Below are 26,590 nucleotides of genomic sequence, written 5' to 3' on the forward strand. Positions count from 1 at the left end.
ATGGAACAGTAGTGGAGAGGGTAGTAAGTTTTAAGTTCCTCGGCGTACACATCACAGACAAACTGAATTGGTCCACCCACACAGACAGCATCGTGAAGAAGGTGCAGCAGTGCCTCTTCAACCTCAGGAGGCTGAAGAAATTTGGCTTGTCACCAAAAGCACTCACAAACTTCTACAGATGCACAATCGAGAGCATCCTGTTGGGCTGTATCACCGCCTGGTATGGCAACTGCTCCGCCCACAACCGTAAGGCTCTCCAGAGGGTAAACTACCTGCCCTCCAGGACACCTACACCACCCAATGTCACAGGAAGGCCATAAAGATCATCAAGGACAACAACCACCCGAGCCACTGCCTGTTCACCCCGCTATCATCCAGAAGGCGAGGTCAGTACAGGTGCATCAAAGCTGGGCCCGAGAGACTGAAAAACAGCTTCTATCTCAGGGCCATCAGACTGTTAAACAGCCACCAGTAAAATTGAGTGGCCGCTGCCAACACACTGACTCAACTCCAGCCACTTTAATAATGGGAATTGATGGGAAATTATGTAAAATATATCACTAGCCACTTTAAACAATGCTACCTAATATAATGTTTACATACCCTACATTATTAATCTCATATGTATACGTATATAATGTACTCTATATCATCTACTGCATCCTTATGTAATACATGTACCACTAGCCACTTTAACTATGCCACTTTGTTTACATTGTCACGTTCTGTCCATCGTTCGTATGTGTTTTCCTTGTTTTAGTGTTGGTCAGGACGTGAGCTGGGTGGGCAATCTATGTTGTGTGTCTGGTTTGTCTATTTCTATGTTTGGCCTGATATGGTTCTCAATCAGAGGCAGGTGTTAGTCATTGTCTCTGATTGGGAACCATATTTAGGTAGCCTGTTTTGTGTTGGGTTTTGTGGGTGATTGTTCCTGTCTCTGTGTTTTGCACCAGATAGGGCTGTTTTTGGTTTTCCACGTTTATGGTTTTGTCGTGTTCATGTTTATCCGTTTTTATTAAACATGAGTCAATATAACCACGCTGCGTTTTGGTCCTCCTCTACTTCACCACAGGAAAACCCTGACATACATACTCATCTCATATGTATATACTGCACTCAATACCATCTACTGTATCTTGCCTATGCCGCTCTGTACCATCACTCATTCATATATCTTTATGTACATATTCTTTATCCCCTTACACTTGTGTCTATAAGGTAGTAGTTTTGGAATTGTTAGCTAGATTACTTGTTGGTTATTACTGCATTGTCGGAACTAGAAGCACAAGCATTTCGCTACACTCGCATTTACATCTGCTAACCATGTGTGTGTGACAAATACATTTGATTTGATTGATTTGATTTCACTGTCTTGTCTCTCCAGCCAAACCAACAGCTCTCTCTCTCATCACTCTCCTCAACTTTCGCCAACCACTCCTCGCTCAATCTATCCCAATATTCCTCCTCTGCCTCTGACTCACCCCTCAGCCCCGCCGACCACCCCGTGTGCCCCCCAAAAAAAGATTTTGAGGCTGCTTCTTGGGCCTACGTCGTGGCCGCGAACCCCGGTGTCGTCGCTGACCCTTCCTCGCTGCTTCCGTCTTCTCCAATGGAAGGCGATTCTTTCCGGCCAGGATTTCCTCCCACGTCCAGGATCCCTTCCCGTCCAATATATCCTCCCACGTCCAGGATGTCTGCTCCTCCTGGGCACGCTGCTTGGTCCGTGGGTGGTGGGATCTTCTGTTACGATCGTTGTTGTAAGAATCTGACCAAAATGCAACGTGGTTTGGGTTCATCATCTTTACTACGTGAACTGGCAAAAAACAATAAAGAAGAAAGAGACAAACTTGAAGCTATGCAGTGCTCAAGGCAACTATACATAAACAAGATCCCACAACAAACAGGTGGGAAAAAGCTGCCTAAATATGATCCCCAATCAGAGACAACAATAGACAGCTGCCTATGATTGGGAACCTAGAAAACCTAGAACCAACCTAGAAATAAAGAAACTAGAAACTGCCCACCCAAGTCACACCACTACCTAACCTAGAAACTGCCCACCCTAGTCACACCACTACCTAACCAAAATAGAGAATAAAGGATCTCTAAGGTCAGGGCGTGACATCGTCTTGGATAATATTTTTTACAACAAAAATGTAAACAAGTTTAAACACTTCACTTCAAAGAATCAACACTTTATTTAATATAATTTCAAAGTGTACAAGTAGGCTAACTCATATGTAAAGGTTAGACATCTTAGTAACAAGTAGGCTATTATTACTAAAGCATAAATTCAGGTGAACAAAAAAAAGTCAATACCAGAGCTGGACAACCTCGCTCTACTGATCCCTGATCTACTTGTTTATCAGACTTCTATTCCATCCCAGCAATAGCACACTTGATTATCAACTAATTAGGTATGATAATTTGAATCAGGTGTTTTTTAATGCTGGGCTAGAACAGAAGCCTGCACACCCAGCAAGATTGGCCTGCTCCAGTTGTAAAACGTTTACACTAAGGATGCAAATTTCGACTAACAGACCCTCTAACTGGTCAACAAACTGCTACGTTTTTCCTAAACAGTAAAATTACGTGACCAACAGAAAATACTGTAGGGATCTCCACTATATAAGACACCTTATAATTTTGCCAATTTATTAATTTCTACATTTAGCTAACATTAGATACTTAATCCAGAGATTCTTACCTTTGCCTTGATTCAGCAGTCTCGTCCAGATCATCATGGTATTTGTGGTTCTTTATGATAGCCACATTAGCAGCTAATTAGCATTTAATTTTTAGGGGGTAAATACAGGCGAATATATTTATAAAAGTCGCCTTGCCCTGGAGAGATTTACATGATTATCAAAACATCATGTCAGGGTAGGCCTACATGAAACCCTTAATGCCCCTACCTTAAGGGTTTCTAAAATCCCCTATGAGAAAAATTAATGGTAGAAAAATTATTGAAACCATTTCCCTGTTTAACCGCTAGGTTTTATGGGTATTATGACTCATACTGTGGTACCCTATAACGGCAAGTTTCACCTCAGTACCAGCTTTTTGAGGAACTGCTCTCGAGCTGTCTGACAGGTGATAGGTCATTATGCTCCTCAAATTAGGCTCTGTATGCTGTGCCCATGTGATAAATAAGATGGAGTGCCTTCAGAAAGTATTCACACCCTTGACTTTAAAATGGAATTCAAAGTTTGTTTAATTTTAGTTTAAGTGACAAATCAAGCAAGTATAGTGTAGAGAATCATCGTACCATCTTAACCGCTGTGAAATATATTTTCCATAACCAAAAATACTGTATTTTCATCTGTTTGAAGCCGGTGTACAAAGCCCGAATGTAAAAGACGCAAAAATGAAATTTAACAATGGGAAGCATAGAAATAGCGCACATAGAACAGATCTACCGCTTCTTTGAATGCTTTCAATGAGAATGACATATCTATAACACACATTTATATGTGAATTTGGTCGGATCGGCCAAAAAGTTAAATAATGCAGCTTTAATTGTCATTTTTTTGTCAACCGTCCACACAAAATACTCTGTAATGTCAAAGTAGAATAAATTATCATTTTTATTTATGAAAAATATACCTTGATTAGATAAGTATTCAACCTCCTGAGTCAATACCAGCAATTACAGATGTGAGTCTTTATTTTCTTTGCACACCTGAATTATACAATATTTGGCCATTATTCTTTTTTTAATTCTTCAAGCTCTGAAAAGTTGGTTGTTGACCATTGCTAGACATCCATTTTCAAGTCTTGCCATAGATTTTCAAGCCGATTTAAGTCAAAAATGTAACTAGGCTACTCAGGAATATTTAATGTTGTCTTAATAAGCAATTACAGTGTGAATTTGGCCTTGTGCTTTAGGTTATTGTCCGGCTGAAAGGTGAATTTGTCTCCCAGTGTCTTTTGGAGAGCAGACTGGACCCAGGTTTTCCTCCAGGATTTTGCCTGTGCTTAGCTCTATTCCGTTTCTTTTTATCCTAAAAAAAATCCTAAAAATGTCCTCGTCTTTGCCGATGACAAGCATACCCATATCTTGATGCAGTCACCACCATGCTTAAAAATATGAAGAGTGGTACTCAGTGATGTGTGATATTGGATTTGCCCCAAACATAATGCTTTGTATTCAGGACAAAAAGTAAATTTCTTTACCACATTTTTTGCAGCACTTCTTTAGTACCTTATTGCAAACAGGATGCATGTTTTGGATTATTTGTATTCTGTACAGGCGTCCTTCTTTTCACCCTGTTAGTATTGTGGAGTAACTACAATGTTGTTGAGCCATCCTCCTGTATTTTAATATTTAAGGACTCTTGGAAGACTAGTCGAAATGAGTACTAAAAGAGATCCTAATAAAATCAAATAAAATCAATCACAGCCATTAAACTCTGTAACTGTTTTAAAATCCCCTTTGGCCTCATGGTGAAATCCCTGAGAGGTTTCCTTCCTCTCCGGCAACTGAGTTAGGAAGGGCACCTGTATCTTTGTAGTGACTGGGTGTAATTGATACACCATCAAAAGTGTAATTAATAACTGCACCATACTCAAAGGGGTATTCAGTGTCTGCTTTTTATTTTTAAGCCCATCTACCAATAGGTGCCCTTCTTTGCGAGGCATTGGAAAACCTCCCTGGTCTTTGTGGTTGAATCTGTGTTTGAAATTCACTCCTCGATTGAGGGACCTTACAGATAATTGTATGTTTGGGGTACAGAGATGGGGCAATCATTTAAAACCATGTTAAACACTATTATTTTACACAGAGTAAGTTGAGTCCATGCAACCTATTATATGACTTGTTAAGCTAAGATACATTTTTACCCTGAACTTATTTAGGCTTGCCATAACAAAAGGCTTGAATAATTATTGACTCAAGACATTTCAGCTTTTCATTTTTTATTCATTTGTAAACATTTCTAAAAACATAATTCGACTTTGACATTATGAGGTATTGTGTTTAGATCAGTGACACAATCAACATTTTATCCATTTTAAATTCAGGCTGTAACACAACAAATGTGGAAAAAGTTAAGGGTGTGAATACTTTCTGACGGCAGTGTACATGATGACTAATGATAATATACACGCGCCAATTTAATTATGGCCATGCTGCTGCTCCAGTTTCAACTGACCTGAGCCCTAGGACCATGCCCCATGCACCTGACATGATGACTCCTTGCTGTCCCCAATCCACCTGGCCATGCTGCTGCTCCAGTTTCAACTGTTCTGCCTTACTATTATTCGACCATGCTGGTCATTTATGAACATTTGAACATCTTGGCCATGTTCTGTTATAATCTCCACCTGGCACAGCCAGAAGAGGACTGGCCACCCCACATAGCCTGGTTCCTCTCTAGGTTTCTTCCTAGGTTTTGGCCTTTCTAGGGAGTTTTTCCTAGCCACCGTGCTTCTACACCTGCATTGCTTGCTGTTTGGGGTTTTAGGCTGGGTTTCTGTACAGCACTTTGAGATATCAGCTGATGTACGAAGGGCTATATAAATAAATTTGATTTGATTTGAATTTAATTACATAAATTATGCAAGTTAACCTATAGACCGATAAGCATGACCGGTCAAATGGATTTAACCATTAATATCCCTATTTTATACATTGGTGGGACTTTTACACTTCTCTTGGGACATTCATTGGGACTCTACATCTGCAGATACATGTTTTCTGTTTTGTCCTCTGTTATGGGGCGGCAGGGTAGCCTAGTGGTTAGAGCATTGGACTAGTAACCGAAAGGTCCTAGTAAAATAAAGGTACAATTAAATTAAAGATGTGAGTGAAGTTAGCTATACAGTACGTAAAGTCAGCTAGCTAACATTACGTTAGCAGCTCTTTTGAGCAAGCTAATAATACATACAGTACCAGTCAAAAGTTTGGATACACCTACTCATTCCAGGGTTTTTCTTTATTTTTACTATTTTCTACATTGTAAAATAATAGTGAAGACATCAGAACTATGAAATAACATATATGGAATCATGTAGTAACCAAAAAAGTGTTAAACAAATCAAAATAGATGTTAGATTCTTCAAAGTAGACACCCTTTGCCTTAATGACAGCTTTGCACATTCTCTCTCTACCAAGTAGTCACCTGAAATGCATTTCAATTAGCCTTGTTAAAAGTTCATTTGTGGAATTTCTTTCCTTCTTAAGGCTTTTGAGCCAATCAGTTGTGTTGTGACAAGGTAGGGGTGGTATACAGAAGATAGCCCTATTTGGTAAAAGACCAAGACCATATTATGGCAAGAACAGCTCAAATAAGGAAAGAGAAACGACAGTCCATCATTACTTTAAGGAACTCAGTCCAGCTTTAAACATACTCTTGGGCCTCCCGACTGGAGCAGTGGTCTAAGGCACTGCAGTGCCACGAGAGATTCTGGGTTCGAGGCCAGGCTCTGTCGCAGCCGGCCGTGTCCGGGAGACCCATAGGGTAGCGCACAATTGGCCCAGCATCATCGGGTTAGGGGAGGGTTTGGCCGGCAGGGATGTCATTGTGCACTAGTGACTCCTGTGGCAGCCCGGGCGCAGTGCACGCTGACACGGTTGCCAGGTGTATGGTGTTTCCTCTGAGACATTGGTGTGGCTGGCTTCTGGGTTAAGTGGGCATTGTGTCAAGAAGCAGTGCGGCATGGTTGGGTTGTGTTTCGGTGGACGCACGGCTCTTGACTTTCTTCTCTCCTGAGTTCGTACAGGAGTTGCAGCGATGAGATAAGACTGTAACTACCAATTGAATACCACGAAAAAGGGGTACATTTTTTGTTACAAAACAAAAAGCTTGTAGTAGTAGAAAGCACAAGGTACAATTTAGAAATTGGGTAGTGCATCATCAGTTCCTCTTGTCATGCCCTAAAAATAAATACATAATCTGGTGACCAAATCATGATTAGGCCTAGTTGAATCCATAATCCTGTGCTGGGGAAGGGTTTATAAACACTTTCTATTGTGAATTCTGTTGTCTCAAAAAGTTGTTTCTCTACTAACAGTATTTCCTCTTATTTAAATACAGGCCTATTCAGTATTCCACTGGTTGTTTTTATTTTTATTGCGGGAAATAAAGGCCTACTATGTACTGTAAAGTGTGGCTGGTTGTTTCTTTCCACTGTGCTAATTTCTATTTTTATTTCATTTTGTAAGCAAATTACTTCTCAAAATTCTCAATACCACCTGTGATAAGCAGACTATTGGGGAAAGAAATGAATGAAGGAAAGGGTAAAAAATAAAAAGGTAAGTTCATGCACAAGCTAGCTAGCGAGTTCCTTTTTCCTTGTCGGAAATCGAAGTCGCCTACTCACCTCCCAAATGTTCAGTACAGATACATTTGTGTAGAGGATGGAGTAGATTCGTAATATAACCTAATTTCAAGCACAATTCCAGGGAAAAGTTTGTTCATCTGTCAATTTATGGATATTCAATCAAATGTATTTGTTGCTATAAAGTTGGGGCATTGTTGACAAACATGTCTGATTAGATTTTCAAGACATAACAGTATGGCAATGTTTGACATGACATTCTAGGGGCTCTTCAGCCATACAGGGAGCTCTAAGAGGCAGCTGGGGAAACAAGCAGGCTAGGAGGGTAGTGATCAGAGGAAAGCCACTGACCCCTGCCCCTTGCCATTTCAGTTGTTCAGTATTTTAGGCTGGGGAAATTAGATGTGACACCATGACTTGAGGGCAGAGGGGCTACCAAAGAAACATAATCCTCAACTCTCAGTTTTTTACTAGTCGCCTCTACAACACCCGGGCATTCATTTACATCAACTCAGCATGTGTAACAGACTGTGCTGATGCCAGCAGTTTTAGATCTGACACAGCAGTCCCTCTCTCACAGTTGGCGTAAGGGACAGCGCACTGGCTTTATCAACCTTTAGTAGAGTGATGCTCAACGATTATTACCACGCCCATTTGGCAGATACAGTAAGATTGCTGATGGTAATCAGCCATGACAGGGAACAGCGAGGCTAGTGGTTGAACCTAAAGGGAGAGAGAGAGGAAAGTGGATATTAACTCAGATACTCCACCTCCGAACAATGCTGCTGGCTTCAGATCAGTGAGAGATGGCTGAGTCAGCGATGCCTGCCTCAGTGCTCATCACAGTTTGGGCCTTCTCTAAGATGGCAGAGGGAAGAGCAAATCCAAACAAACCTTTATCTCACTGTCCCGCAATAATGTGATTGTTTCACACATTGGGCCATTAGTTCAGTGCAGAGTGCAATGCTTTTGACGTCTGCTGTTTTGTTTGCCTTATTACACTGCAACACCCTGGTTACATTTCTCATTCTTCCCCCCCTGTACTGAAACAATCTCTATTGTTTATTGACCATGTGAATAGACATATGGACATATGGTAAGCATTCCTTGGTAACAGCTGAGGGAGGACGATGCATAATAATGGCTGGAATGGAGTATTTTATACCATTCCACTTATTCTGCTCCAGCCATTACAATGAGCCCGTCCTCCCCAATTAACGTGCCACCAACCTCCTGTGGTTTGTAATGGAGGAGGGACCATAGATTTATTTTAGACCACAGTGAGGTCTTCAAAGACAATTTCCAGGATACAAGTGGTGTGACCATTATCACCAATGATAAGAGGAGAGAGTCTGTGATGGCCGATTTCCACTTGGTCCATGAATCACTGAGTACAATCCTAAAGGGCTCTGATCCTTGTGACCAGAGAGGAATGGACAAAATACTTAGGTACGCATCCTCTCTAAAGTCCTGTGGATAGAAATGTTCGCAAAACTGAATTCCAAAGCTGAAAGTCAAGATATTGGTGATTAATGACTATAAGATAGTACAAGTTAATTTCTAGATTTTTTGCAGACTGCAGAAATCATTACTTTTTAAAGGTATTGTTGGATACTAACTATAAAAAGAAGCATGCCCGAAGACTCCCAGGTCAATGAAATTAAAGCCAAGGTCAGTGATGGATGAATCACAGCAATCATCAAAACAGAATTATACTATAACTAAGGAAATGCACTGATTCAGTGGAGCCTGTGGGTGACCACAAAGTATCTAATGTAAAAATGTAATTAGACAGTTTATCAGGGCTGCAAATATTTAAGAGTATCTGGTTAATTAACTATAGCATTATCTAGTTATTTTATAGAATGCCCCAAAAGACAAAAACAAAATCACTAACAATCCACATGAAGTAGGGAAACAGGTCCGTTGTTTTGATCTACTGTAAATGAAACAGGTTTGTTGTTTTGATGTAGATGAAACAGGTCTTCTGGTTTTAATCTAGTGGCAGGGACTGCAAAAAAAGTAGCTTGTTCTAAAACCTAGTGCAATATCAATGCCTGATAAATGTTCCCTGAAAATGTTATTAATTTATAAAATAACTTCAAACTCCAGCCAGCAAATCTTTATTTCAAATTCCAGTCATCTTACAGGGATATTTTTCAGGTTTGTCTCCCCAAGTTGGTTAACTGTCAGATGGCATAGTGCAAAGTGCCAAGACGTGTATAAATCGGTGTCCCTTCCACGGGACGGCTGAGCTAATCTATAACATAGGCTAATCGCATTAGCCAGAGGTTGTAAGTAACAAGAACATTTCCCAGGACATAGACATATCTGGTATTGGCACAAAGCTTAAATTCTTGGTAATCTAACTGCACTGTCCAATTTACAGTAGCTATTACAGTGAAATAGGGGCGGCAGGGTAGCCTAGTGGTTAGAGTGTTGGACTAGTAACTGGAAGGTTGCAAGTTCAAATCCCTGAGCTGACAAGGTACAAATCTGTCGTTCTGCCCCTGAACAGCAGTTAACCCACTGTTCCTAGGCTGTCATTGAAAATAAGAATTTGTTCTTAACTGACTTGCCTGGTAAAAATAAATAAAAAGAATACCATGCTATTGTGTGAGGAGAGTGCACAATTTTGAATATGAAAAGTTATTAATAAACAAATTAGGCACATTTGGGCAGTGTTGATACAGCATTTTTAACAGAAATGCAATGGTTCATTAGATCAGTCTAAAAACTTTGCACATACGCTACTGCTATCTAGTGGCCAAAATCTAAATTGCACCTAGGCTGGAATAATACATTATGGCCTTTTTCTTGCATTTCAAAATGATGGTACAAAAAATACAAAATAATGTTAGTTTTTTCTTTGGATTATCTTTTACCAGATCTATTATGTTATATTCTCCTACATTTCTTTCACATTTCCACAAACTTCAAAGTGTTGCCTTTCAAATGGTACCAACCATATGCATATCCTTGCTTCAGGGCCTGAGCTACAGGCAGTTAGATTTGGGTATGTTATTTTAGGTGAAAATTGAAAAAATTGGGTATATCCTTTATAACAGAGCACACCCATTAGATTATTTGAATGTTATGGCGCTTCTCCAAGTGGCAGCATTAGCTGTGATGGTCCCATTATATGATCTCACAGAGTTAAGCGGCGGTGTTGGCATCCCTCTGGAGTCACAAGGGCACTGGGTTAGAGGGAGGTGGGGGGCACTGCTTAGTTTTACCCCTGCCCCCAGCGCAGACTGTGCCAGGATGCCAAAGCCAAGCGTGGTATTACCCTCTGCTGAACTGCCGTCATCCTCTTATCTAGGCAGATCTGCAATATCTGATGAGATACCCTTGCCTAGACGGGATTGCGTTAGTGACACGAACATGAAAGTCATCAAACTTTCATCTTGGTTGTTTCTGAAGCAGTCTTGATTTGGTATATATACAGTATATCAATAATGTGCAGTTCAACCAAAGTCCAAGTAACAGTTGAATGCCTTTTTATTTCTCTCATTAGTGTATCACCATGCGGTAAAATGATTCAGCAAGATGGTTAGATGTTTTTATTAATGTCACTACATAGACCTACGGTATTTGCCAAAAATTCTCTGAAAATCCACCAATGGGTCTCCTTCATCTGTGCACAGATGTGATCAAATTAGGTCACTGTGGGGCTTCCCGAGTGGCACAGTGGTCTGATGCACTGCATTGCAGTGCTAGCTGTGCCACTAGAGATTCAGGGTTCAAATCCAGACTCTGTCGCAGCCGGCCACGACCGGGAGACCCATGGGGCAGCGCACAATTGGCCCAGTGTTGTTAGGGGAGGGTTTGGCTGGCAGGGATGTACTTTTCCCATTGCTCACTCGTGGTGGCCTTCTGTGGTGGGCCGGGTGCAGTGCATGCTGACACGGTCGCCAGGTGTACGGTGTTTGCTCCGATACATTTGTGCGGCTGGCTTCCGGGTTAAGTGGGCATTGTGTCAAGAAGCAGTGTGTCTTGGTTGGGTTGTGTTTCGGAGGATGCACGGCTCTCGACCTTCGCCTCTCCCGAGTACGTACGGGAGATGCAGCGATGAAACAAGACTGTAAATACCAATTGGATACCACGAAAAAGGGGTAAAACATTATTTATTTTTCACGAACAAAAATTTAGCTCACTGTTAGCTCACTGCTCACAGAATGAGGTCATGCATGCAGGGAAGAAAAACTCTGTGCTTGTCAGAGCCAATTATATGATTACAGTACACTGGGTCTTTTTATTGGTCCCTTTTTACCATCCTTACATGAACCAAAAGAGATGGTCCTATTGGTATTGTTCAGAGTGGAAATGTCATCCAACCTAGTCTATTTCATTGAAGTAACAGCAGGGTTGACTTTGCATATAATTTTGGATGGACTAAGGCCTCCTGCCTCCTGTTTGTTAAAATCATAAAGACAGTGGATTAGTGGTTCAACATGACAAAAATATTAGCCTACTTGTTTAAAACATATCGACTGAAAAGAAAACCCAGTGATTTGTATTTAAATACCTAGTCAAGTTATTTTATCAAGCAAGTTTTGTTTACTCGGTACCTCCTTGACTGCCTTGCCTGGTTCACCAATTACTTTGCAGACAGAGTTCAGTGTGTCAAATCGGAGGGCATGCTGTCCGGTCCTCTGGCAGTCTCTATGGGGGTGCCACAGGGTTCAATTCTCGGGCCGACTCTTTTCTCTGTATATATCAATGATGTTGCTCTTGCTGTGGGCGATTCCCTGATCCACCTCTACGCAGACGACACCATTCTATATACTTTCGGCCCGTCATTGGACACTGTGCTATCTAACCTCCAAACGAGCTTCAATGCCATACAACACTCCTTCCGTGGCCTCCAACTGCTCTTAAACGCTAGTAAAACCAAATGCATGCTTTTCAACCGATCGCTGCCTGCACCCGCATGCCCGACTAGCATCACCACACTGGATGGTTCCGACCTTGAATATGTGGACACCTATAAGTACCTAGGTGTCTGGCTAGACTGCAAACTCTCCTTCCAGACCCATATCAAACATCTCCAATCGAAAATCAAATCAAGAGTCGGCTTTCTATTCCGCAACAAAGCCTCCTTCACTCACGCTGCCAAGCTTACCCTAGTAAAACTGACTATCCTACCGATCCTCGACTTCGGCGATGTCATCTACAAAATTGCTTCCAACACTCTACTCAGCAAACTGGATGCAGTTTATCACAGTGCCATCCGTTTTGTCACTAAAGCACCTTATACTACCCACCACTGCGACTTGTATGCTCTAGTCGGCTGGCCCTCGCTACATATTCGTCGCCAGACCCACTGGTTCCAGGTCATCTACAAGGCCATGCTAGGTAAAGCTCCGCCTTATCTCAGTTCACTGGTCACGATGGTCCATAGCACGCGCTCCAGCAGGTGTATCTCACTGATCATCCCTAAAGCCAACACCTCATTCGGCCGCCTTTCGTTCCAGTACTCTGCTGCCTGTGACTGGAACGAATTGCAAAAATCGCTGAAGTTGGAGACTTTTATCTCCCTCACCAACTTCAAACATCAGCTATCTGAGAAGCTAACCGATCGCTGCAGCTGTACATAATCTATTGGTAAATAGCCCACCCATTTTCACCTACCTCATCCCCAGTTTTTATTTATTTCCTTTTCTGCTCTTTTGCACACCAATATCTCTCTCTACCTGTACATGATCATCTGATCATTTATCACTCCAGTGTTAATCTGCAATATTGTAATTATTCGCTTACCTCCTCATGCCTTTTGCACACATTGTATATAGACTCCCCTTTTTTTCTACTGTGTTATTGACTTGTTAATTGTTTACTCCATGTGAAACTCTGTGTTGTCTGTTCACACTGCTATGCTTTATCTTGGCCAGGTCGCAGTTGCAAATGAGAACTTGTTCTCAACTAGCCTACCTGGTTAAATAAAGGTTAAATTAAAAAAAAATTAAAAAATTAAAAAAAATGTCTATTCTTACTAAGCACCCCATAAATCTAATAGAAATAGCCTAGCATAAGCCATAATTCAGAAAGCCTTAGAAATCCTGCTTGTATGACATTGTATAATTTTTCAGGCCTACTCTGTCATGTCGTCAGCAAACTTAATGATGTTGTTGGAGTCGTTCGCGGCCACGCAGTCGTGGGTGAACAGGGAGTACAGGAGGGGACTAAGCATACATCCCTGATGGGCCCAAGTGTTGAGGGTCAGCGTGGTGCATGTGTTGTTGCCTACTCTCACCACCTAGGTGTGGCCCGTCAGGAAGTCCAGGATCCAGTTGCAGAGGGACTTGTTCAGTCCCAGGGTCTTGAGCTTAGTAATGAGCTTGGAAGGCACTATAGTGTTGAACGTTGAGCTGTAGTCAATCAATAGCATTCTCACATAGGTGTTCCTCTTGTCCAGGTGGGAGAGGGCATTGTGGAGTGCAATGGAGATTGCATCATCTGTGGATCTGTTGGGGCGGTATGCAAATTAGAGTGGGTAAAGGGTGTCTGGGATGATGGTGTTGATATGATCCATGACCAGCCTTTCAAAGCATTTCAAAGCTACAGATGTGAGTGCTTCTCCATCAGTACCTCTTTGGTCGATATCTGACATTTTGATGTCCAAGTTCTCCTATTATACAATGGCTCATCCAAGGGTAGGAGAAACCATTGTCCTTATCAACCCCATAGTGTCTGTCATTCATGCATGCTGACAAGAAGGGTGAAGACAAAGGTAACAACCTCTCCCCTGGGCCAGCCTGACAGATTTCTGACATCACATCACATTACCACTGGATGCTTTCCTTTCAAAACATTAGCTTGTTCTCAATAAAATACCTCAGAGGGACCATGTGTTTTTAGTATGCGTAAAGAGGTCATGTGCAGGTTAAGTGTGCATCTGAAGTTTACACCTGGGAGACACATTGAGAGGTGTTATTTTAGGTCTTATTTGAAGAGCTAGCTCTGCAAGTATTAGGTCCCAGCTCCACACAGAATCTCGGTTGAAGCCTCTGGTCGAATGCACTCATGTCTCGGGCTTATTTCCCTAGTGGTCCCCTGAGGTAAACCATATCCTCCTCTTCCCCTCTCTCTAGTGACAGATAAAGCCTTGTTGTTACGCCCTGACCTTAGAGATCCCTTTAATTCTCTATTTGGTTAGGTCCGGGTGTGACTAGGTTGGGCAATCTATGTTTTCTATTTCTTTGTTGGCCTGGTATGGTTCCCAATCAGAGGCAGCTGTTTATTGTTGTCTCTGATTGGGGATCATATTTAGGCAGCCTTTTCCCACCTGTTGTTTGTGGGATCTTGTTTTTGTGTAGCTGCCTGTGAGCAACCGAGACTGCCACGGTTCGTTTTTGTCTGTATTGGTTTTGGTGAGTTTCATATTTATTAAACATGTGGAACTCTAAGTACGTTGCGCCTTGGTCCATTCATTCAAAGAGCGTGACACTTATCTTGTAAGAGTCCCTGTGGGAGGGCTGGCCTTTCAGACAGGCACTTTGGGAAATTGTTCTTCCTCAAGTTGTAACAACATTGAGGCAGATTTAAGTTTGTTTCTGGTATTCCAGGCAAAAGAAGCAGGACAGAAGCCCATCCCGCCTCCAGAGCCAGTCCTGCCTAGCAGCATGGCCATTGGTTCAGTGTCCATGGCTGTGACCAAGATTGGGGCTCTACTGCAAGTACATCACAGTTCTGAGGAACAAACAGGTCAGTGAGCTCCCCTTTGAGCGAGCACACACACACTGACACACACCATGCAGTGTTATGTGATGTAGGTCATTGATCAGGAATGATAGGCTTGAAGGCAATGCCAGATACAGTGGGGCAAAAAAGTATTTAGTCATCCACCAATTGTGCAAGTTCTCCTACTTAAAGATCAGAGCGGCCTGTAATTTTCATCATAGGTACACTTCAACTATGACAGACAAAATGAGAAAAAGAAATCCAGAAAATCACATTGTAGGATTTTTTATGAATTTATTTGCAAATTATGGTGGAAAATAAGTATTTGGTCACCTACAAACAAGCAAGATTTCAGGCTCTCACAGACCTGTAACTTCTTCTTTAAGAGGCTCCTCTGTCCTCCACTCGTTACCTGTATTAATGGCACCTGTTTGAACTTGTTATCAGTATAAAAGACACCTGTCCACAACCTCAAACAGTCACACTCCAAACTCCACTATGGCCAAGACCAAAGAGCTGTCAAAGGACACCAGAAACAAAATTGTTTCAAAAGGAATCCACTGATTGAGTTTTACATAGAGCTGTTTACTAATACATGACTCATTGTCCTAATGTAGGTCAAATGTACAGTGTGCAACATTTTGATGGAATGTCAAGAAAAATTGGAGGTCAAATCGATGCTAGGGGAATAAGCCGTCATATTGGTCAGATTGACCTATAATAATTGCCATCACAACATCAATACTGTGAATAGAAACAGTATGAACACGACAGTTATAAATATTTTGGAATAAATAGGTGACGTGTGAGACACGCCGACTTACATGGTTCCTCTGATAGTTTCAGTTGGATGAATTCCAAATGAAGATTTTTACCATTTGAGTGCAGCCGACTCAAACTTTTATCACAGGGAGCCAAATGAATGTCTGCGTGGGCCATGTATCGATCGAATGATGCGACCCGACGATACTTCTACTGTTAAAGTTCATGGGACCCAAAATTATGTTCAGTCGGTTTACCTTTGTTCTAATCTCTCATGGACAGATGCATGTAGCATAAATGGAAGTATTATCTGTCTACAGACTGTGGGATGCGACGAGTAAGGAGGAACTTTGTTTCCGGTATGCAGATTTTTCGCCACTGATCATTTGGGCAAATGATTCCGCAGGTGCTCGCATCTATTTAATTTCTGAATGGGAGGGGACATTTGGCCCATAGACTTGCTTGAACTGTCAGAGTTTACGATTGGAGGGGTGGAGACTTCGCTAGTTTCGTTAGTATATTTTCTAACCCGTCTCCCCCTGAACTCACTTGAGCATCTGACGAAATTTACACAAGATTTTAGTTCAGGGTGTCCGAGATTACCTTTGTTCTTAAGATCTCTCTCAAATTAATGTTCTTCTATATGAAACTATGGTTTGTTAGTTCATGCTTATTTTGGGGAATTCACTGTTTTTCAGAGGAACCCCTGTAATGACAGATGGTGTAAAGCAGGGATGGGCAACTTTGATAGGGTGGGGGTCACTCTTCTTTAAAAAAAAAAGAACTCATTGCGAGCCCCCGTCTTGACAGAACTAAAAGAAAACACAAAATAAACACTTTAGAGTTAATTTTGTGCAATTCTACACTTTCCCATGGGCTGTAGAGAAAATGTTGCAGTTTTGAAGCACGTTTGCTGCAATTCTACTCATTTTGCCAAAGGGTGGGAGAAATGTTTGCAGTTCTCAATATGATATCTGAGTGAAACTGACTAATAAAACCAATGGGGGGCCCCCCGGCCAGTAATTCGACATGTTTAGATAGCTGGCTGCAAAACTAACTTAACAATCGGAAAAATGTTAGCTGACATGGGCTAATTGACTGACTATCAGTGACTGACATAAAGCGATAAGAGGGGGAGGGTTGATCCGAAACCCTTCAAAAGTTGCCCATCCCTGGTGTAAAGAGTTGATTCATTGACCTGGTAATACATTACTTTTATGTCTGTCTTTATCTAGTAATGTGTTGGACTGAATCTGCACATTTCAGTCTGACAATCCATTGCATCACTTTATGTATGTATTCTGCTCTGTACAAGTTTTATAATACAAATGTCTGTATTTACAAGGCCCAATAACCTCTTGAAGTGATATAATAAACAGTTTGCCTGTCATTGTGTACTCACACCAAAACAAAGCCAAGTGACGGCGTCTTCTCCGTGCCTTGGCGATGAGCAGTCATCGCACGTTGGCACTCGCCGCCCGTAAACTCTTGTCATTGTGCGTTTCTCTCTCTCCCTCAGGTCGTAGGCCTGGGAGTTGTGTATGTCAAACTGGGAGGTCTGAGTCGTGGAGAGCGGCTGACTAAATACAACCGTCTGATTTCTATAGAGGAAGAATTGGCCCAGCAGGGAATACTGGGTATGGCTTTTTCCTCTCGCCTTTTCAGCCAGTAGAAAGAGGGGGCTAGACAAAGCTATGGGTAGGAGAGGCAGTAATGGCTGGGATGGTGAGAATACATTTCTCCCTGGACGTGAAAGGAAACTGTGTGTCAGGAATCATGAAGAGGGGGAAAAGGAGCTGGCGAAAACCCTACCTTGGTTCTGTTAATTGGCCACCTAATTACGCCTCCCAAAAAAGGGACAGGGATATTGGGCAATTACTGAAAAGCGAGTTCATCTTTGTATAAAATAAAGAATTAACTTCTGCACCAATTGCATATACAGGACTCTTGTATATCGTTTGGCTCTGGCTATGTGGAATATATATATTTTTAGTGCTGTCACAGCAGTAGAAATCATCGGACCTAGAATAGAGGGGCCTGGAGCGAGGAGGGACATGTTCAATGTGCATAGACCTCTACAGAACATGTTCAATAGACTGTCATGCAGGGGCTAGTTTCGCTTTGGCCTTTTTAAAGCCTTTGTTGTCCATTCAACTTATTTCACTTGTTTTCTGTCTGCAGATTTAAGAAAAGACACATCCTCGCTCTTTGTTGGAGAAACGGAGGAGCAGTCATTTACATAAAATAATTAATACAAGGATTAAATCATTAATATAAGGATTAAATGAATACCATAGTGTTTTTATTCCTAAATGACATTTTCTATTTATGTTTACATCAATCTAATGTAATTACTAGTCTTAAAATGAATAGCTCATACAATCTATTTAAATGATACACCATTACATTTCTTCCCATATTAAAATGAATGAATTTTCAGTCGTCACTTAGTGCAAAAAGGTTTCCCGCTAACTAAATGCAGCGTTGATCTGTGTTTTTCCTTGGAAACAAAACTGAATTGATCAAAATGACCACATAAAGGTATCACAATTTGGTATCACATACTCTGGAATAAACAAATTATATTTACACATATTTGCAAATTCCAAAGAATAAAAAATACACACACATACAAAAAGATTATGTAAGACACAGTGGTCAATATTATTTTGAATAAACCTGTCCATTATTTTTATGTGGTTTATGACATTTCCATTTTTGGTATAATCAAATAAAATAAAATAAAATAAAATTGATTTATATAGCCCTTCGTACATCAGCTGATATCTCAAAGTGCTGTACAGAAACCCAGCCTAAAACCCCAAACAGCAAGCAATGCAGGTGTAGAAGCAGTGTTGGGGTAGCTACTCTGAAAAGATAGTTTACCAATTACTTCACACTGAAAGAATTTAAGCTAAACTAAAGCTAGCCTTAAGAAAAATATAGCTTAATTAACTTAAGTTACTTTGAAAAAGTAGTTCACTACATCCAAACTACTTTGTGAAAAATTATCATATGTATCTGAATGTGTAATTTAGCCTATTAAACACAACTGTTTCAAGTGAGAATTAGGCAGGTCTGATGCTGAAAAAAACTTCACCCATTTTATCTTTTCATTTTGAAAAAAAAAGTAGTGTGTAGTTCCAGGAATTAGCTACATGGCAAAAAATTATTAACTACTGAAAACCCTACTTAGATTTGAATTTAGTTCAACTACCACCAACCTACTGCAAAATGTAATTCAATTACTAGTTGGACCAAATGTCGTTCATTACTCCCCAACCCTGTGTAGTGCAGTGGGGACACCAGACATGCTTTGTACTCTGAGGTCTTCTTTCCTTCACCAGAGAACTGACTGCAGCATTGACAGGTGCAGGTCTCTTGTCTAAAGAGAAATAGATGAAAAGGAACACAGATGAGAAACACTGAGCAAGACCAACGATTTATACACTCATCCATCTTAACAAGCGTTTGAGTGTAAAGCAATTTTAAAATCGACCTTGATTAGAAATCCACCGAAGTACTGGAATAGTTTGATACTGACCGAAAAATATTTGATATTAGTAGCACTCACTATTACTCAATTAGTGGAACTCACTAATCAATATCTTCGCGTAACATGTTACTGCTGATACAAGTTATTGTTTAGGAAACATCCTATTTTTTAAGCAATGTTGACAGGATGACAGATGGATCTGAAAGAGCCGACACAAAAGAAGGCTAAAGCATACAGCAACTCAATGCTGACCACCAAGTAAAGCCAACACTGAGAAAGGGCCCCTTCATAATTTGTCATATCCTCATCCGACTCCAACAGAGTTCCTAGAGGAAATGATTATGTAGTCTAAACAGTTGCGGCATGCCCTGCGTCAGTGTAACAGAGGGGGCAGTTGTTCCAGTGGGAAGTAGACGGTTCAGAGGTGCTTTGTGCACCAACAGACAGGGAGAGCCACCACACAGCTGTGTTGGAGCACTTACGGCCTGCCTCAATGGCCCTGTCAAAGGAGTTCTTCATTCGTGCTCTTTTCAACTGAAAATGCAATATTGATTTATCCATTAATTACTGTATTTAACCTATCAATTTACTTGATTTATGATGATTTAAGGATAGTTTTTCCATACTTATTTAACTTATCGTAACTTACGTAGGCATATCATTCTGAGTAAAAGCTGAACATGGCACAAAGCACAATTAATCCTGTTATCAAGAATGCCTGCGTAGTTACAACATTTTAGGATGAGTAAACTTGTATTTTAATTGGAATATCAACTTACTAAAGATTGTGAGCATCATAACAGACTGGATTTCACTTGGTTTTAAAGTGCTTAGCTCGGCATTGCCTCAACTACTTTGGTATATTATACAAAATTGTTGATAAAGATGAGAGAACATTCTGTGTTCATATAGCCATCTACTTAACATCCAAACAAGCCAAGGAAGAAGAGAAAGAGAGAGCTAGAGAGCTGGATCTACAGACATCCTCTAATCAATGAGTGTGGATAGCCAGAAGTAGCGGGCAGAGAGAAAGCAGCCCTATGAATTGGCCCTGAGCAGCCATGGTTCCCCACCAGGCAATTACTCTGTTTGGAAAATAAACGGAATGACTAACAAAATAGGCTAAATTAAGTGTTTCCTAGACACACTAAAAAGAGGCTTCCTAATTGCCAATCCCTCTGGGGGGAAAAAAACAACAAAACGTTGCATTGTATTGGCTGATGGCGACAGAAATAGAGAGCGGTAAAGATGGCTCTCACCAAAATAAAAAGGGACACAGCATGCCTCCGGGTAATTACATTGTCGCCCTGATCGACAGAATCTTTACTGCTTGTCAATCAATGTCAGACGGCAGATCGCTAAAGAGGAAGCAGGGAAAGGCCAGGTCATGGACTCTGTTTAGACGTTGAGCTGTCCATGGACTGAAAACAACAGCTCCAAGGAGAGCAAGCATCAGCTGGCCATAGTCAGTGATACTGTTTGTGACTTCTAGAATCAGATTCCGTACGAAATACTGAAGACCTACAATGACATACTTTTTTTTAAAGTGCAATCATTTCAAAGAGGTTGAGGAGAGGCTGAGGCCAGGATTCAAAGAAACGCAGATTACTGACATTGCACTGCACTTGGTGGAACCGCAGTAACTGCCATCAAATCAATGAAAATGTTTTCTCCCTTGAAGCATGCTTAATTTTCTGTTTGAATTAAATTATGTACCCGTTCTATTTGGCATTTTGACAGTTAACACAGTTGGAATCAAGGCAATATTTTACATTTATGAATCAGGCTCGCAGCGCGAAGGTTGTTTATCTGTGTTTGAATCCCAGCCTGTGGCACCATTTCCTGCTATAACATCCATTATTACAATGGTATTCTCCCTCTCTTTGTCTCGCTTTCTGTCTGTCCATCACATAGAGTGGCTTACTCAAGCAATGTCTGATGCTCAATGTCACTCTCATCTCCTTGGACGTTATCTAAGTTTAGTCTTAGTTAACGTCCTCTTCCTTCAACATGAGAAAATGGAGGGCCATAAGAAAAACATGTCAGTCTGCACAATTAGTCATTTCCGAGTCCTTGGTGCAAGCAACGTCCCCTTGTCCACTGATCCCTCTGTCTGCAAGGCCATTGTCGAGGGGAATTCTGCTGTTAAATAAAATGACAGTGACTTCCTCTTCCAACAATGTTGTAGCCCTGTCTGTATTTTTGCGGCAGTCCACTGATGAATGAATGTGCAGAGCCAATAGGTCTTAAGATGAAGTCTGAGCCCCTTGAGGCGCCTGGAAGATAAATCTAACACAAGACACTTTATCCTCAAACAGGCTTTTGGGGGTAAGTAGTATACATGTAAACAACATGGGAGAAAGAAAAGTCACTCAAATTGAATTTCCTCCACAATCTTGGGGGATTTGACTCTTTCTTTCAACCGTGCTCCAAGTGGAAATTGTGCCTTAGTGACAAATGAGACCCAAATCCTCAATTAGTGCCCCACACAATGGTTACGGGACGTCACACTCCTGTTTCTGGCTCTCACATTTCCCCCTCACTTCAGAAATAGTCCAACGAATTTGTGCAGGTGAGCGAAAAAAGCCCATCCTCATGGTCAACTAAGCGTGATGGTCATTGTGGCGTTCTGAGAGCAAGTTGATCCCAATCCAATTGTTCCGTAACAAACACCTAGCAGAACAGCTTAACCTGTAGTTGCCAAGCATTTTACTAAAATCTAAAGCTCCAGTACCACCAGTTACAATGCTATATGTGCATTTACATGCTTGAAATTCTTTAGTTTTGAAATAGATTCTGCTATAAAAAATCTTTACAATAATGCCTTCAAATAACACCTGCACAAAAAAATTATCTTGGTCCATGAAAGACTGGGGGAGTATCGAGCGAGGGGAGTAGTGGAAACAAAATCTGCCACAGTGCCCTGTAATTGCTCACTGGGAGGCTACAAGGTTAATACTGGTCTAGACAGACCAATTTAAAGACATACTTGCTTTGGCAAATGTTCAAGGCTACAAAAGCCGGCTGACGGATCCTCTCAGTGCAAACAAAGACTGTGTCAAAAATGTGGGCTTCACCTTCACCATTAAAGAAATTTTAACAATGTCTACGGTTGTGGGAACAAAGTATTTCATTTCACCTAAATCAATCGCCCCGTGGTAATCCCTTATACAGTAGTGCACTCCCTCCCCAAAACAAAACAAGCAGCAGTGTGAAAACATCACAGCTTAATACAACATGAAGCCACGGTGCACTGGATCTCAAGAGCGGCTCTAATTATTCCTGTAATCATCAGAAACAACTAGGGCCAGACTGGTTCTTACTCTAAAGGAGATTTATCTTACAGAAAGAAGTAGGTTTCTCATTTTCAATCAGTTGGGTCTTGGGACTTAAACTCCATTGTAAATAATGCAGTGATTCCAGGTGTTGAGACATCCTGTGAGGCGTACTTACCCAGGGCCCTGGGGTGCTAGTGGCCAGAACTCAGGTCAGCTGAGTGGGCCTAGAGCGGGACAGAGTCCTGGGAGGTCTGCTTGGTCTGGGGCTGGTCCCCTCTCACTCTGGTGACATCCAGAACACTGCTGGGGAAGGGACGGGGTGAGGACGGCGAACCTTCACAGAGACAGACATAAACACAATCACATATAGATCCACAGTATTTCTACTTTCAACAGTTGGAAATTGCTACCTTAGGCCTACAGTATGTTTACCTATTTGTCTGATGGTAGGATCTGCAGTGACAGAGAACTGATATTACTCTGTAGGTGTGTTTGCAACACGGCACAACTTCTTATATGTTTAAATCATTGCAAAGGAGTGTAAAATAAATGAACATTTAACTAAATCAACTACCAGGACCACCTCCAGAAAGTGGTGTCCTTACTACAAAACATGGGTGGGCTGTGTGGAAGAAGAGATGTCATATTTTGAGATTTGCAATATGTTGTTTCACTAAATAATTATTAAATAATTAGAACATGTGTATGCAAATGATTGATATTTATATAACATTTACAACAGGTGAAGGGAGAAAGGCAATAACCTTATTCTTGCATTAATTACTGGAAATTCATTTGAACATGCCTCATATATATATTTATATATAGTCTCCTAAATGTAGTATCACTTGTTTAATTTAATAATAACAATAAAGCAAAACAAATAGAGAAACGTTACGTTATGATACTCTCCTACGGATGTCATCTTACCTATTTCTTGTTACACAAGACTCTCTCCATGATCCCATCCTTTAGCTATTCGTACTGAAACTATTAGCAGGACATAAGACTGCCTTTGTCTAAATAGACAAAAATTGATACAATATTGTTCGTCATCTTTACGGCCACTGAAACCCCCTCCAGAGTAAGTACGGGCTTGTCATTCTTCAGTTGTATATATTTTAAAGGAGACAAAACTCACAACTTTCCTGTGAGGTCTTGAATGCGCCCCGTCGTCTCTGTAGAACTCTCTCCAGCTCAGACTCAGTGTTTGTTGATGGAGATCCAACTTTAAGGTGGGGGGAGGGCCTTTTGAACGTATCCTGTACAGTTGGAACATAAAGGGATACAGATTCTGGTATGGTTTTGAGAATAACCTCTAACAACTTAAAGTAGCTATATATTATAAAATATTGTTTGTTCTGGTAGCTTGTATACTATAGCATCTAACAAATCATGGTTTTATCACCAACAACAAATAACAACATTTTGGAAAAGAAAAGTAAATCAAAAAGGACTACTGCTATTATTAAAAGGTTCCATTACCAGAATTCCTTTAAGTTCCTGAATGGCAGAATTAGAGGGTACCCTTTCTCGCTGGTAAGAGGATGAGGACAGATGGAAAGATGGGTTTGGTAAATAAGCAGCACATATTTGACACATTTATCCCAATCACTGTTTCAGCCTACAGAACCTGTTAGCATTGTAGTGTATTTCTAGACCACTCTTCGTACCACAGAGACCAGAATACAGGTTAAAACAGGGTCAAAAAATAAAGATGTCCACATAGTGTATAATTATTTAATTTTGCACGCAAACAGACAATTTACGCATTATAAAATAATTTGGGTAAAGTATAGGTCCTAATGGTCTCCAATTTTGAGAGAACTGTGGGCAGAGTGCTAAGTGCTACATGTTGACATGTCTTAAGAGATCTCATAAGAACTTACAAAAACAAGCTCATGCGGTAATCACATACAGCAAGCACACTGTCATCCCTGTTGGAATGTGACAATGTGTTCAAAATAGCTTCTGAAGTTTACATAGTCGTATGGACCTTATTTGTAAAATAGAGCAGTTTTTCAATTTCCTGAAGTTTCAATTATGGAGTTACAAGGTTTTCTTCCATCAGCGACGCTATGCTATTTAGAAACATACAGGCCCGTGAACATGATTTCGACAGGTCATTAAGCCTTTCACTGTGTTCCCGTTGAAACACAGCTTTTCTCTAAGGTAAACATAATGTACAGAGCTCCATGTCGACATGGCTTAGAAGTCTTACAACGTACAAAAACAAGCTCACTTCAGTACCACATACACTATTCTTAGGACACAGGTCCATGAACATGATTGTACAGGTCATATAGCCATTTCACCTGTAACAAGGAAAAAGAGTGCATTTATGTAGAAACTCAGCTTTTCTCTGAGTTGAAGTGGTACAATGTCGGTGACCCTTTGTGAGGTATATCGGGGCGGCAGCGTAGCCTAGTGGTTAGAGCGTTGGACTAGTAACCGGAAGGTTGCGAGTTCAAACCCCCGAGCTGACAAGGTACAATCTGTCGTTCTGCCCCTGAACAGGCAGTTAACCCACTGTTCCCAGGCCGTCATTGAAAATAAGAACATGTTCTTAACTGACTTGCCTGGTTAAATTGAGGTAAAATTAAATAAAACATTTAAATAAATAAAAATATCCTGCATGTACCTGGACGGGCTTGGTTTTGTTGGGGGCCTGGCCCACGGGTCGGAGGTGAACCCCCCTTTTGATTCTCTGCATCATCTCATCCACAGCTTGTTGCCTGATGTCCATCTCTAGGAGTCAACACAAAAAGAGCACATAGGCTATTTATTGGATTTTGATCCATACTAAGAATAGAATACAACTTTACTTGGAGATTTAATAAAAAACATGACCTCCATCCTCCTCTATTGCTGTCTATACATTCCATGAAGGCGAGTATTGCGGGCAAACATTACAAACAACAGTTCATACAGTGGTCTTTACAAATGGCTTCGGTACTCCAACAACCATTATGTTTTTATTCAGTTTAAAAAGAAAAGTTTAGCAAATTCTGCAAGAAAATACAAGTTATATGCTGCTGACAAAAGTTTAACAGCTTGTAGAAAGAAATGTAAGAACATTGCACACTCTATGCTCCCAACAATTCAATGGGTAAACCTAATCACCTTGTAACCTTCAATTAAGATTATACAATAAAGCTATTGTTAGCTGGCACATAACTCACATTGTTATGAAAATGTTGTCCTCCAAAGTATTCCAATAAATATTCAAAGTATTAAAGAAATATATTTATTATTTTATTCAAACATTGTAATTAAAATGAAAAATATAATTGATGACGGTATTCAAGCCATTCTCTTCTACCTCTAGGGGCAACCAGGTACAGTAGTGAGTGCCCAGTAACAGAAAATCACTGAAAATGAAGGACTGATAACAAAACGAGGATATTTTTATGTTCAGAAAATACATACAAATGTATCACCCACTCTAACTATTCAAGGTTTGTTTTTTGTACATGCAAACGGATGAACGCAACTTTATTAAAGGTCCAATGCAGCCATTTTTATCTCAATATCAAATCATTTCTGGGTAACAATTAAGTACTTTACCGTGACTGTTTTCAATTAAAATGGTCAAAAAGAAACAAAAATAGCTTCTTTCAAAGAGCAATTTCTCAAGCAAGAATTTTGCTAGGACTGTCTGGGAGCGGTCTGAGTAAGGGGCCTAATAGGACAAGCCTAATGGGAGGGATATGTAACCTGAAAACTAGCTGTTATCGGCAGAGAGGTTTAAAACTGTCTTTGTTATTGGTCTATTAACTTATACTGCCTGGTAATGTCACCAGGCAGGCACAAAAACTTCATCCCATCAAAACAGGCTGAAATTTCAGGCGGTCTTTTCAAACAGTTTTTACACTAAAAGGACATCATAATTTCCACAAATTCGCAATATTATTCCAACCTCATAGTGTGGAAATATATATAATACACATAAAAATCTACTTTTTGACTGTACTGGGCCTTTAACTAACATGGCCCGTCAATGCCCAATGCATCCCCAATAAATGCTCATAAAGCACAGACTGGTGTCCTTCGACTACTCAATTATTAATGTCTACATTCCGCATACAAA

General features: G+C 40.7%; 1 protein-coding gene and 1 long non-coding RNA gene across 2 annotated transcripts in view; one reads left to right on the forward strand and one right to left on the reverse strand.

Annotated features, from left to right (window-relative positions):
- The first annotated feature begins 13,494 nt into the window (after window positions 1-13,494).
- Window positions 13,495-17,757, forward strand: LOC118369652 (uncharacterized). The gene is made up of 3 exons (XR_004822657.2): window positions 13,495-14,654; window positions 14,850-14,988; window positions 17,246-17,757. It is a non-coding gene; the product is annotated as an uncharacterized LOC118369652 (long non-coding RNA).
- Window positions 17,758-18,000: 243 nt separating this feature from the next.
- shtn1 (shootin 1) overlaps window positions 18,001-26,590 on the reverse strand; it is a 45,767-nt gene continuing 37,177 nt past the window's right edge. The window contains exons 13-17 of the mRNA XM_035754205.2: window positions 25,142-25,248; window positions 23,986-24,036; window positions 23,642-23,762; window positions 22,676-22,834; window positions 18,001-19,111 (exon numbers count right to left, since the gene is read on the reverse strand). Coding sequence (XP_035610098.1) covers window positions 22,725-22,834; window positions 23,642-23,762; window positions 23,986-24,036; window positions 25,142-25,248 — 389 coding nt within the window. The 3' untranslated portion in view covers window positions 18,001-19,111; window positions 22,676-22,724. The remainder of the gene's footprint in view (window positions 19,112-22,675; window positions 22,835-23,641; window positions 23,763-23,985; window positions 24,037-25,141; window positions 25,249-26,590) is intronic.

The sequence above is a fragment of the Oncorhynchus keta genome, chromosome 36, assembly GCF_023373465.1.
Source record: "Oncorhynchus keta strain PuntledgeMale-10-30-2019 chromosome 36, Oket_V2, whole genome shotgun sequence".
Lineage (NCBI taxonomy): Eukaryota > Metazoa > Chordata > Actinopteri > Salmoniformes > Salmonidae > Oncorhynchus > Oncorhynchus keta.